We start from the raw sequence: 12,008 nt of genomic DNA, 5'->3' as shown, positions 1-12,008 counted from the left end.
AAATTTGGTAATCACTTTCTTGCCAAGAGTTAGATGATCAACACCACTCTCATCTGTGCACTATATATAAGGATGGGGCCAGGAGACAGCTTAGCTTAGCATAAAGATTGCAGAGGAAAACAGCTAGCCTGGCTCTGCTCAAAGGTAATAAAATGGGTGCAGATATATTAAAAAATGACTGAGCAGAACTTCATGTCCCAAATTTGCAAGGGTCTTGATTTGAAGAATTTATTCCCTGTCTCATGTCTTGTGGTTTATTGGGTTAACTTTTACCAGCTAGTTATCTACAGGCTCCAGCTGCTTTTAAGCTGCAAGTGCTGCTGAAAAAGTCTTCAGGGTCACTCTCTCACCAAAGTAGAGTCCTGTGCTTGGCTTGTGTTTGCCTTATAGGGCTCCAAAGTGTTGGACAAGATGGAGGATACATATTTGACATTTTAAGCCGTTATATTGGCTAACTTCCAGAAAAAAACACATGGTAAGAATAAAACTAATTGAATGCTGTTAAGTCTTTTAGAGCAGGATTGAAACAGTGAGCCCCAAAAGTATTTTGCATTCATTGTATTTCTAAGGTCAGTTTAATTTGAGTCTGTTTTGGGTGCCAAATGTTAAGTGAATTTAATCCTATTAAATCAAATTAACAATAACCTGAAATGTGAAGTGAAACATTTAATTAAAAACTGGGCTACATCCAAAATAATAAAAGCATCAAAGCCAACTTAAACAGAGGCTTTCAGCCAAAATACCCAACAGGATTCACTGTAGCCATTAACAAAACATTGCAGGAGTTTGAAAATAACATGCATGTCTTACCTAATGTTCCCTGGTTGTCTTGGTAAACAGGCCTCAAGATCTGAAAGGAGAGTAATATTTACATTATTACATTAATATTAATAATGTCTCAGCTGACATCTATGGAGTGAATGGAATGGATTGAAGTCATATGCAACACATTAAAACAATGACAAGGGATACAGTATGTCATTGTTTTATTACTGAATTGATAACATATTGAGAATTCAATATAACTCTGGTCTTAACTTTATATGATGTGATGTTGATCATGTGATCTTTAAGATATCTTGATAAGCAACATATTTCTTCATCATTACAAAGGAGAGCTGTCAATTTAGAGAAAGTGACACACTTTTTCTCTAAATCCAGAATGTTTATGGTTTTAATTCTGTGGTATTTGTGTCCTACATTTTTATTTTCAGTGCTGCCATGTCATGAGTTTGCATTTCAGGGCCAAGCTGGACATCATCATCATCTGCAGTTTCTTCCATGACATTGAAGTTAGTTTCTAGGACTCAGCTGAGCCCGTTTTGAATTGCACTGGACTCAGTGAGGCAGTGATGGTCTCTACCTGTCATAACAAATTACTATCAAATGAGGGAGTAAAGAGGGAAAGCTGCCACCACGTGACATGTTGTTCAGATTAAAACAGGGGGTGAACTAGGGGTTAGTAAATTACAAAATATTTAAAACATTAGAACACTTTACTGCAAGTTTATTAGGATAAATACTATCTGCAGTGTGGGCTTTCAAAGCTCTTTGTGAACTAGAGTATTGTGTCAGTGTGGTATGTCACCAACATGACCCATTTCCACGGGGCTTTTGGTATATTTAGCCTGCAATGGCCACCACAAAATCTCACCAAATCCTTGTCTCTTTATTTGTGTGAGATAAAAATGGTGGCTGATTGAAGGGGAATTTTTGTTCACTATGGTGGCATGAACCTTTAATCTTCTTCCAGAAACTTCTCAAACACCCTGCTCTCTTTTTTTCAATATTTTATCGGTCATTTCTCTAAATCTGCCTCTGCTCTTTCTCCTAAAGTTAATCTGATCTTATGTTTCAGACCGTTCATAACACGCCATCTTTAGCCACAAATGTTATTTAACCGAGCCAGAACCTGACAAGCAGCTGCAGATGAAGATGGACACTGATTGAGGCACACACAGACACATAACACACACACAGCTTCAAGCCACAAATAAACTCAGTAGAAATCAAACACAGAGGAGGGGATATGAAAATAAAATAACTATCAACTCCTCATAAGACAGCAAAAGGATTTAGTGGGTTAGAAATATTTTGGAAGCAACTACTTAGACACTTTAGGCTGAATCTAGCTGGCTCACACATCCTGGATCTTTCGGTTCAATGTGTTTGTTACCCTGAGATGGTTAATAGGTTAGTATTGTATTGTTAAAGGGATGTTAGCTGAGGAATTCAGTTCAGTCTTTTTGATTTAATGAGTTTGCTTTATTTTATTTTTTTATGATGAAAGCTTTTACCTCATATACATGATGTCACTAGATGCAACCATAAGTACATGCTATATAAAATCTCACGTACTGTACATGTCATACTGTGCATGTACATACATGTTATACTTAATATAAAACTGCATATTATGCAACGGACCAGACTTGGGATACTGTATATGAATTTTCATTAAGTACGCGTTAAAGTAATGTTGCTTTTTTTCTCTTTCTTAAAAGTCAGAACTGTTTGTTTTTTAAATACCGTTGTATAATCCATGGAACACAGATGATGTATCTATAGGATACCTGTAGTATAAATGATGTCAGATACATATGCACTGTTTTCCTAATATGAACTGTGTTTAACTGCCAAAGCTTCACATAGTATACACATACAATTTTTTATCAACAACTGCATTTTATATATTATTGTCTCCTATTGCTTCCTAGTCTAGGGCCCATGTCTACATGACTGACCTGTATATGTATATATGTAGTATGTTCCAAACATGTTGCAAAGCACAAATGAGACAGGAGTGACCCCAATGACCCAGACATACTGTAAATACAGTCCTTCTATCTATCAGCACCAGGAATGTAAGGTAAGGAGACATATCTAGGATGAGCCACCATATGACCGTGGTGAGGATGAGGAGGACGAAGAAGATGATGAAGGTGCAGCCCACCACCACTCTGCGGTACCTGGCTTCCAGGGTTGATGGGCGCCAGGATGATGTAGTTGTCCCCATTGGATGCCTTCACCCTGGTGCCCTTCAGCGTGGCGGTGTGAGGGTGGTGGAGGTGTCGCGGCTTCCCGTCCAGCTCCTCGGCCGACCCTCCCTGGGCCCCCCACGACAGGGTCCCCATGCCCACACCTCCGCTGTTTCCGGCTTCGGAGCCGTTGACCAGCAACCTGCGGGCAGCAGTGGCGCGGTGGTGGGCCGGGAGAGGTGGCACGGCTGGGGGGGTTTTGCTGGTGCCAACGTCCGGTGCACGCCTGCGGGTAGGGGGTGAGGGGGTGTCGTAGTTTGAGGTGGAGGGCTTGTAGGAGGGCCGGTGAATGAGGCCTTCGAAATTAGGCTTGGCTGAGGGGCCGGTGCGCCACACCACCACTGTGATTTCATTGGCGCTGTTTCTGCAAAGAGAAAGACAGACAATGATCAACAAAATATGGAAAAGGTGAGTTTAATATGTATTTTGTGAAAATGAATGAGAAATGGAAGATCTCTTAATAACATGGAATGTGTTTCAAATAGTATATCACAAAAACATTTAGCTGAGCGGCAGCCCTGACATTCTTTGTCTGGTGCTGTGGTGGTGGTGCTGCCTCTCCAGTAGCTCCAAAAGGATCTATAAAGTCTAACTAAGTCTTGGTATAAGTCTAAAATACTGGAGCAACACAAAAACTGAACACTTGTAATATACTGTATTTGCAAGAAGACCAATTCAATAAAATCAAAACAGCAATGTAAAGTCTATGTAGTATATATGGGAGAACTCGATGAGAAAAGAACAGATAATCATTACAAATCACTACTCCTGACTCCCAGATAGAGAGCCTTTGAATGGGATTCTCTGACAATTTGATATTAATCGTCCCATAATCCTCTGGTGTGTTGGTGTCATTACCTGATAGCATGGGCTAAGTCCACACATTTCCACTGCTCTACTGGTTGACCATTTAGCTGTAAGAGAGTGTCTAACTGTTGCAGACCTGCCTGATCTGCTGGACCCCCTGCCAAAGTGAAGAGACAGAAAAAGTTCAGATCATTACATTATGTTGTCTGGGGCTATAGCTCTTTTATGTATCAAGCTGGTTCCTTCGGTCTTGGAGGTACAGAATGGCAAATTACTGCACAGATGAAACAATAAAATAATAATCTAATAGAGATAGGCTACTTTGTTGTTTTGTGAGGTGTTCTGTTTTGAATCCCTTTAATCTCTCCATGAGGACAATAACAATGTGATCAGCTCACGATTCTTGTTCAAAGACATGGCTGCAGGGTGAACACCTGCCAGCATGGGGGCTTGACTCCAAGTTGCCAATTTGACAGACCGGTTCCCTATTAACCATCACACCCTGCTGACTGAGCCAATCAGTATGGTAATTCTCAAAGCTACAACCAGTGGAGGAAAAAAAACAACAAAAAACAAAAAAAAAAAAACCAAATCACCCACAGGTGACATGAAACTTTCATGATGTACAGGGTGCATGCATGTGATTTCAAACTTGGGTCATTCGATGTGAAACTAAAGCTACTTTCACTGTAAGATAAGTCATTACCATATTGTTTCCATAATCTACTAAAGTGCAGGAAATAAATATTTTCTGAATCAAGAAGCACTTCAACCTTCTTTGGCTCCATATACTTTTTATGTCATAATACTGCGCAGACTCAAGCCAAGTTAATGTCATAAATATTATTGAAACTAACAAAGTCCTGTGAAAATGAAAATCATCACTGATAACCAGACAGTTTTAAAATCATATCAACCTTGGTCAAAGTAATTTTGTTTACAGCTTCTTTAATAATATTTATAATTTATAAATGTAAGATCTTGGGTGAGGGTTGTAGAATGAGAAGTTGTAATGAGAAGTACTCAATAAAAAGTCTTCAAGCAATTTAGGTTCAAAGACAGTGCAGAACACTGGTTCAAAATTTAAACAACATCCTCTCTCAGGAAAACTGAGTTTCATGTATAGTGACATGTGCATGCAAAACTTGCCTGGATCAACAGCCTGTACCCTCACAGGGGAATCAGAGCAGATGGTGAAGCCATATCCATCCTTTCCTCGAAGGATGGTCACCTGCAGAACACACACGCACACACATAACAGTTATTTTGTGTCAGAAAGACAGGACCTCATTCTCTCTCTCCTACTATCTGAGGAACCAAAAGTAGCATGCTGGCAAAATATTCAACTTCCTTCCTATAGGATGATTAAGTGGATTCAGATTTCGGCTTCTACTTCCTGTCTAAAACTGTCTTGACAGCAGTTTCCCAGTGCACCCAATTAACTAAATGAAGGGGGAAATAAACTCCAAAACAACTCCAGTAGATGGAAGAAAAGACTTTCTTTGACCATTAGCTAGGGAAGACTTTCATATACTGAACCTACCAAAAGCAGATTATTTATATTTTATACAAACACAAAATCTCTCTCACACAAAAAACATGCACACAATATGGACACAGAATACTGACACAAACTACTTGACATGGCCAAAATAGCACAATGGCATTCAGCAAGTAAGTGCGTATGATGCAATATAAATAAAAAAGAATTTCAAATTAAGTCACATGTGATCTGTCATAAACTATTGTGCCCTATATTTCTAGTATTTAAATTCAATTCTGTTAAAAAGACAAACATAAGTGTCCGCACTGACAGATTTGGACACATTTTACTAAAATCAATTGATCAAATACAATCAGCCATGTAAAATTTTGCCAAATCTCAACATTATCATGCATCATTTGAAAATTCAACATGAAGACACACTGTTCATCTGCTCAAACATACCATTCCCGCGCACATGAAGCGCATACACAGACAATGCTGACGGCTCTTTCCCATTGTCTCTCTTTCTCTTTGACCCTTCAACATCATTCAGTACCTGTGGCCGAAAGTCTGAGCCAAAGTCAACAAAGTTCCATCCAAAACATCTCACTTTCCAGTCTTATCTGCTGCTGACAACCAGCGACCCAAAACACACAGATAACCCCCACCGCCACCCTACCACCTCCATCCCCGCCCATCTCTCTCTCTTTCTCTCTTTTTTTCTACATCAGAGGAAAACTACAAGTATATGCTGCTAAATTACAAAGTCTACCCATGAGCAAGATGCAGCGACTTGGAGAAATACAGTGATTATTCAGGGGCCCGAAGCTCACAATGACCCTAAAATGTCGGGTACGATTGTGGTTTCTTATAGTCCACTGATTTTGTGCGCCCTGTGTCAGACTGTCTGAGGCCACAGTTCTTTTACCATATTTCACTATCCTTAGGTCCCTTGAACTTGTCTGTATTTCTGTCTACTTCCAAACTGACACTGCTGAAAAACTAACTGTCATGCTACAGAGAATAACAGCTGACTCTGTTACCTGCCCCACAAATGAAATTAGGATTGTCATCATCTAACCTCTTTTGACGAGTCTGAAACGTGACCTCCTCATGAGATAAAGTCAATGTGATAATTCTTGCTGAGTTGTAGCACACATTAAAGACATTTACATATAACACTGGCCATAGGAGCCCATCTATATAACTAGAAAGGACATACGGCATGTCAGGGCAACCTTTATGATAAAAGAGTTTGACCTTCTTCTTCTAAAGCTAAAGAAACACTGACACACACACACACACGGGTGCATATATGACTCCTCATCTTCATTCATGATTGTGACGAAAACGCACAGACAGTATTATATTTGTTCAAACTGTTGCCTGCTCTGTGCGTATATTTTCGTACAAAGACAGACGGGTACGAACTAATCATCCTTGAGTCTGGCTGTGTGACAAAAACAGAGATAAACCGGCAAAAAACAGAGAAAGAAAATAAAGGAGATGTACGGAAAAAGTGACTGCAGGAGAAGAGATGAAAAAAAAAAAGATAAACAAGGACAAGACAAATGAAAAATGGATTAAATTGTGGTGAAAGAGGGCAGTGGGACTTTGAAAAGTGATGGCGACAGAGCAGATGACAGAAGATAAACAGTGGAACAGATGGTATGGGGAAAGAAATCACTGGAATTAAAGAAGGCAAACAACAAACAGAGTCATAGAACATTTTGAAGGATCAGCTAGAAATTTAATATCTGAAAGAAACTATCTATCTATCTATCTATCTATCTATCTATGAAAAGCTGTTTCAGACATTGTGTCCTTTTTAAGGGAACTCTCAGAGCAGACTAATTTGGATTGATTCATCCAAACTCCGGAGCAGCATTAATTCAATTTGTAAGCATAGTGGAGTCCAACCACTTGGACTCCCTCTGGTCTACCAAAGAGAAGCAGCCCCGCGCCCCCTTTTCCACTTCTAAATGAAAGCAGAGGGGTTATTCTCAAACTAGAGCAGAAAAGAGGGCACTGGAATAATACAATAAATTAGTATGAATGTTTTTTAAGTGATTCTTTTTTTCTCACTTCATCAATCCCAGGGCATGTTTCTGAAAATGAATGAAGATAAATGAATGGGAAAAGTTCTCAGCATGCATTAAATATTTAAATTGTATGAGCAGGGCCGTATTGATGAATTATTAATTCAATCAAAGGGACTGTGGAAGAACTGACTAGACTAAAACGTAAAATTTTAACTCTCTTGTAATGAATTTAGACATACCCGATGGGAAAACGCTCGTGTGTGTACAGTATGAGTTCATGCATGTGTGGCAGGGCTTTTTTACATTCATGCCTCAGTGCTCCACCATCCTTCCAGACATGACTGCATGAAGCCAGGAGCAAAAAATCCTGCCAATCTCCTCCTGATCATTACACTACATGTCTTGTCTGCATTTCAGCAGTGCCGCAGAGGTAACATTAACTGCCAACAGGTGCGCATAAACTAAATAAAACACAATGTATGTGGTTAGACAATGTTATCTGGGTCAGTGTGTTCAGTCAGTGGGGCAGCACACCAAACACACACACGACTAAATTGCAATGCTGTTTTTTTTTTTTTTATCATGTAAGCCCAGTCTTACAAATATTCTCAAGCAATGATTGCAGTCTTCATTTTTGTTGAAATTGTATTTTTGGATTCTTACATGAGGAAAGTGGCATTGGTTCATATCATAGCAAATATCTGTCTGCTCTCTGCCTCCATCAGATCCTTTTCTCACTATGTCAAGGATAGAGAGCTACTTTTCCCCTCTCAAGAAACACACATGCTTTGAATCTCCTGCATTACAGGCAATTATTCCTCTCCGGATGCGTTGGACATGCAGCTGAAAGTGCATTTTCTTGTGCGCAGTAATGGGAAAATATGGCAAACAAAGATATTGCCACTTCAATTTTTTATATACAGCCGTTGCTGTTTTGCAGTTTTATAAACTATGGAATATAATTTATCTTTTTAAAATGAGTTATGAAAGCAGTAATTGTAACTCTCAAACCTTTCATTCATTCTCCCAGTCTCTCTCTCTCTCTGTTACAATCACAGGTTGATACTGTACACTTTTTCTCTCCTCCTCTCTTCCCTTTCCCTCGCCTTTCTCTCCGTAACAGACACACCTGTGGCAGCCTACATCCGATGCACAGGTGACACAGCCCGTGGATAGTGTGCATCACACCTCCACCTCCTCCTCCTCTTCCTCCCCCACCGTCTCCAGCGTTCAAGTCTGCAGCTAGCACACACACACTGCGCCGCTGGCTCTCCACCTGGCCGGCCCCTCTGCAGCCCGAGTATCTCCACAGCCTCCTTTGAGCGGCTGAGTGTGTGCTCCTGGGGCTGCGCTCCGATGGCTGGGTGGACTTCAGGGTGTTATGGATCATCTTGGCAGTGACAGAGTGGTTCAAGTGGCTTTGGTCTCACAGTGTCTAGTGCAGTCCAGCTCAGATGGCTGGAGATAACAATATAGTTTCTCACTCTGCTGGAAAACAGGAGTCTGTCGAGTTTAACAAAAAGTTGGTCCTTGGAGGCTTTTTTTTTTTTTAGCCAAACTGTCCGTCACTCTGCATCAGCTTTCCTTAAATGAGGCTAGATTAAATTTTCTTGGTAGCAACACTCTGCGACTGACCTCCAGCTGCACTCTTGTCCATTCAGGGTCTCTTAGTAACAGCTCCAGTCATCAATGCATAATCCTGTGTGTAAGTTTTTATGAGTCTGTACCCATCATTTTATCCACAGCTTCATGTCTTCTTCTTTATTCTTTTCAAACTTCACCTCGATCTTCCCTTCTTCTTTCCTTTATGTTGTCATTCTTCTCCTCTCCTCTTGCATTTCCTCTGTCGCGTGAGAGACAATATCCAGCTTCTTGCTGTGTGGCCCGAATGGCAGCAGTTGCAGTAGCGCCTGAGATCAGCTGTGTGAGAGTGTGTGGCGGCGTCATGTAGGCGAGACTGGCGCTGGCTCGGCCTGCTCAGGCCACACTGTAGCTCCTGGCTGGGGCGCTCATGGGAACTCTTCAACAGCAGAAGAATAGGAGGAAGTGCCTCCCACCGCCACCCCACTCCCCCACCCCCCTCCGCACACATACACACACATGCACATGCACACATACACTTACACACGCATACCTCGCCACCCCACAGCCAGGACAGGCTTTGTGTGCCTGCCCCCGATAAGGCCAGTTTGCTTCCTGAGTCCACACTATGAGGTTGTGAGAGGTGCTATAGCTCTCAGTCTTTTGCAAATATACACTGTAGTGACTAACGTAGGTGGCACGAGTGAGACGAGTATGAATAAGAGTGAGAAAGGCAGGATTTTAAATAGGAATGGTTGGGCTGGCAGGAGTATAAAAACCATTAACAGTGGACTTAAACTTCAGACCATTAACTGATTTCTTACAACTTTTAGGACTAACACCTTTATTTCCCAACAAAAGAGGAGGACAGCAGTATTGTAAGAGGCACATACTTTACTCACACACACACACACTCACATATCAATCAGACTTCACACCTCATCAAACTCTTTCCACCTTCGCTCCCACACTCCCCAGTCTCCGTCCAGACATTATGCTTGTTTGTTATGTTTCCAACTTCCATATTTCCTCTGGCTTTCCTTTCAGCTGCTCCCCCTCAGCCCTCTAACCGCACAGTACGGAAATTCACAGGTCTGCGAACCCTGACAATCTCCCCCTCCTCTTCCAGTTATCCAAACATTACTTTTATTTTTGTTTTCAATATCCGTATGCCTGGGAACGAGGTGGTAATCTGCAAAAAAATAACAACAACACCTCGGCAGCAGTGCAGGAAAAAGCCTGTTAAATTACGGCTAAAACAGTGGCCAGTCTAACCCCTAGCAACCCCATTAATTCCCAGCTTGCTTCTACTCCTTTTTTACCGTTTGGATGCCTGGCTCATGGAATGAAACATGGATAGAGAAGTGACAGTGAAAGAGAGGGGTGAACGAGGAGCGATGCTGCACTAGTCTCTACAATGCTAATAAAGTGACAGAAAAGGCCGTTGTCTTAAGATCCCCTCATGCCAGTAGTAATGGCAGCTTTTCCCTGTTTGCCTTTTCAAAGGGGCGAGGGTTACCCGTCAAGCACACAAAAAACACTTTCTCTATCTTTCACGCTGCGCTGTTCACCTCTAAATAGGCAGAAGGACGGATTAGAGGGAGAGAAAAAAAGGAGAGAAGAAAGCATGTCTTAGGGAGAGGAGTGAAAGAAGAGTTTGAAAAGCTTGTCTAGGAGCCAGACGAGACCAATCTGGTGGTTAGTAGTGTGGGATCTCTCTCTCTCTCTCTCTCTCTCTCTCTCTCTCTCTCTCTCTCTTTCTGACCTGAATAAACAGCTATCAAAGGGAGGAGGCGTCTTTCACGCCAGTGAACACACAAGATGGGTCTACGGCCAAGTTCAGGGTCACAGCTCAAGTTGCACTTAAATCCAAACTGTGGAAGCTAGGCATATGGATTCATAACTGCACTACAGGTGCAACATTGTCTAGGTGACACTCTGCATAATATAAGACAGTGAGATGACAACAAGTCTCCTGGAGCAGAACACTGAAAAGAGCAGTCTCATGGCCTCAAAAGCAAATTGAGACTGGACCTTTTAGAATTCAAATAAAGTTTAGTGCTTCATATATCCATAAGTCAAATCAATCAAACTTTGAAATGCACAGACTTCAAAGCACTTTACAAGTGAATGGCAAACTAATAAGAGTAGAAATATAAATAGAAAACCATGGGAGACTAACTCACACAAAATGGTCACAATATAGAAAAAACATTAAAGTGAAATAAAATAAATCACAACACTAAGAATCTACAGCCATGATAGCAGCACAGAGATACTTCACTAAATGCCAATGTCAGCATGCTAACATGCTCACAAAGACAATGCTAACATCGGCAAGGCATTGGCAAATGACATATTTACATAGGTCACCATTTTAGTTTAACGTGTTAGCACACTAACATTTGCTTATTGCAGGTAGTTGGTCATTAACCAAAGTATTGAAGTCTTGAGTGGATGGTGGTACTAGATGAAATGTCAGAAGATCACCGAAGAAAATTAATCCAAAAAGGGACCTGAATGTCTGTTACAGAAATCTATCTAATAGATAGCAAAGTGATCAACCGATTGACCAACACTGCCATCTCTAGAACCACACACACACTTGCATTCTCAACTTTAGTATAACAAGGGTCTTCACAAAGCCTATCAATGGCACAGACACACACACACACACATAGCAGCAGTGTTTCCATGCAAGGCTCTGGCCTGCTGAGAGTGAGCAGTCTGGGGTTCAGAGTCTTGCTCAAGGACATAACATGTAGACAGGGATCAATACACTCAAGAATAATGGAAAATTCACTCACCCACCTGAGCTACAGGAGCGTGTACAATGTGATAAACACTGTGCAGTTACAGTATAACTGCATGCATTCCTTGTATGTATTCTTTCAAATTAAAAGAAGGTGCAGAATAGCAAAGGGTAAGGAAAAGCACGCACACATCCTGCATCTAGCAGAGAACAGATGAGGGTTAGGAACAGCCAGGGCCCTGGGCCTAAAATACTCACAAAGGGATATGTCCTGGCAATAAAACTAACCATTCTTCATTTAC

At 41.2% G+C, this 12,008-nt stretch overlaps 1 protein-coding gene across 1 annotated transcript in view; it reads right to left on the bottom strand.

Moving 5' to 3' along the window:
* rgs3a (regulator of G protein signaling 3a) overlaps positions 1-9,382 on the bottom strand; it is a 92,484-nt gene extending 83,102 nt beyond the window's left edge. Inside the window, 5 exon segments of the mRNA XM_018662931.2 lie at positions 811-850; positions 2,970-3,402; positions 3,897-4,002; positions 4,995-5,076; positions 8,503-9,382. Coding sequence (XP_018518447.1) covers positions 811-850; positions 2,970-3,402; positions 3,897-4,002; positions 4,995-5,076; positions 8,503-8,763 — 922 coding nt within the window. The 5' untranslated portion in view covers positions 8,764-9,382.
* Positions 9,383-12,008: the final 2,626 nt, after the last annotated feature.

This window comes from Lates calcarifer, linkage group LG9, assembly GCF_001640805.2.
Source record: "Lates calcarifer isolate ASB-BC8 linkage group LG9, TLL_Latcal_v3, whole genome shotgun sequence".
In the NCBI taxonomy this organism is placed as follows: domain Eukaryota; kingdom Metazoa; phylum Chordata; class Actinopteri; family Centropomidae; genus Lates; species Lates calcarifer.
This window is presented reverse-complemented; position numbering and strand designations above follow the sequence as displayed.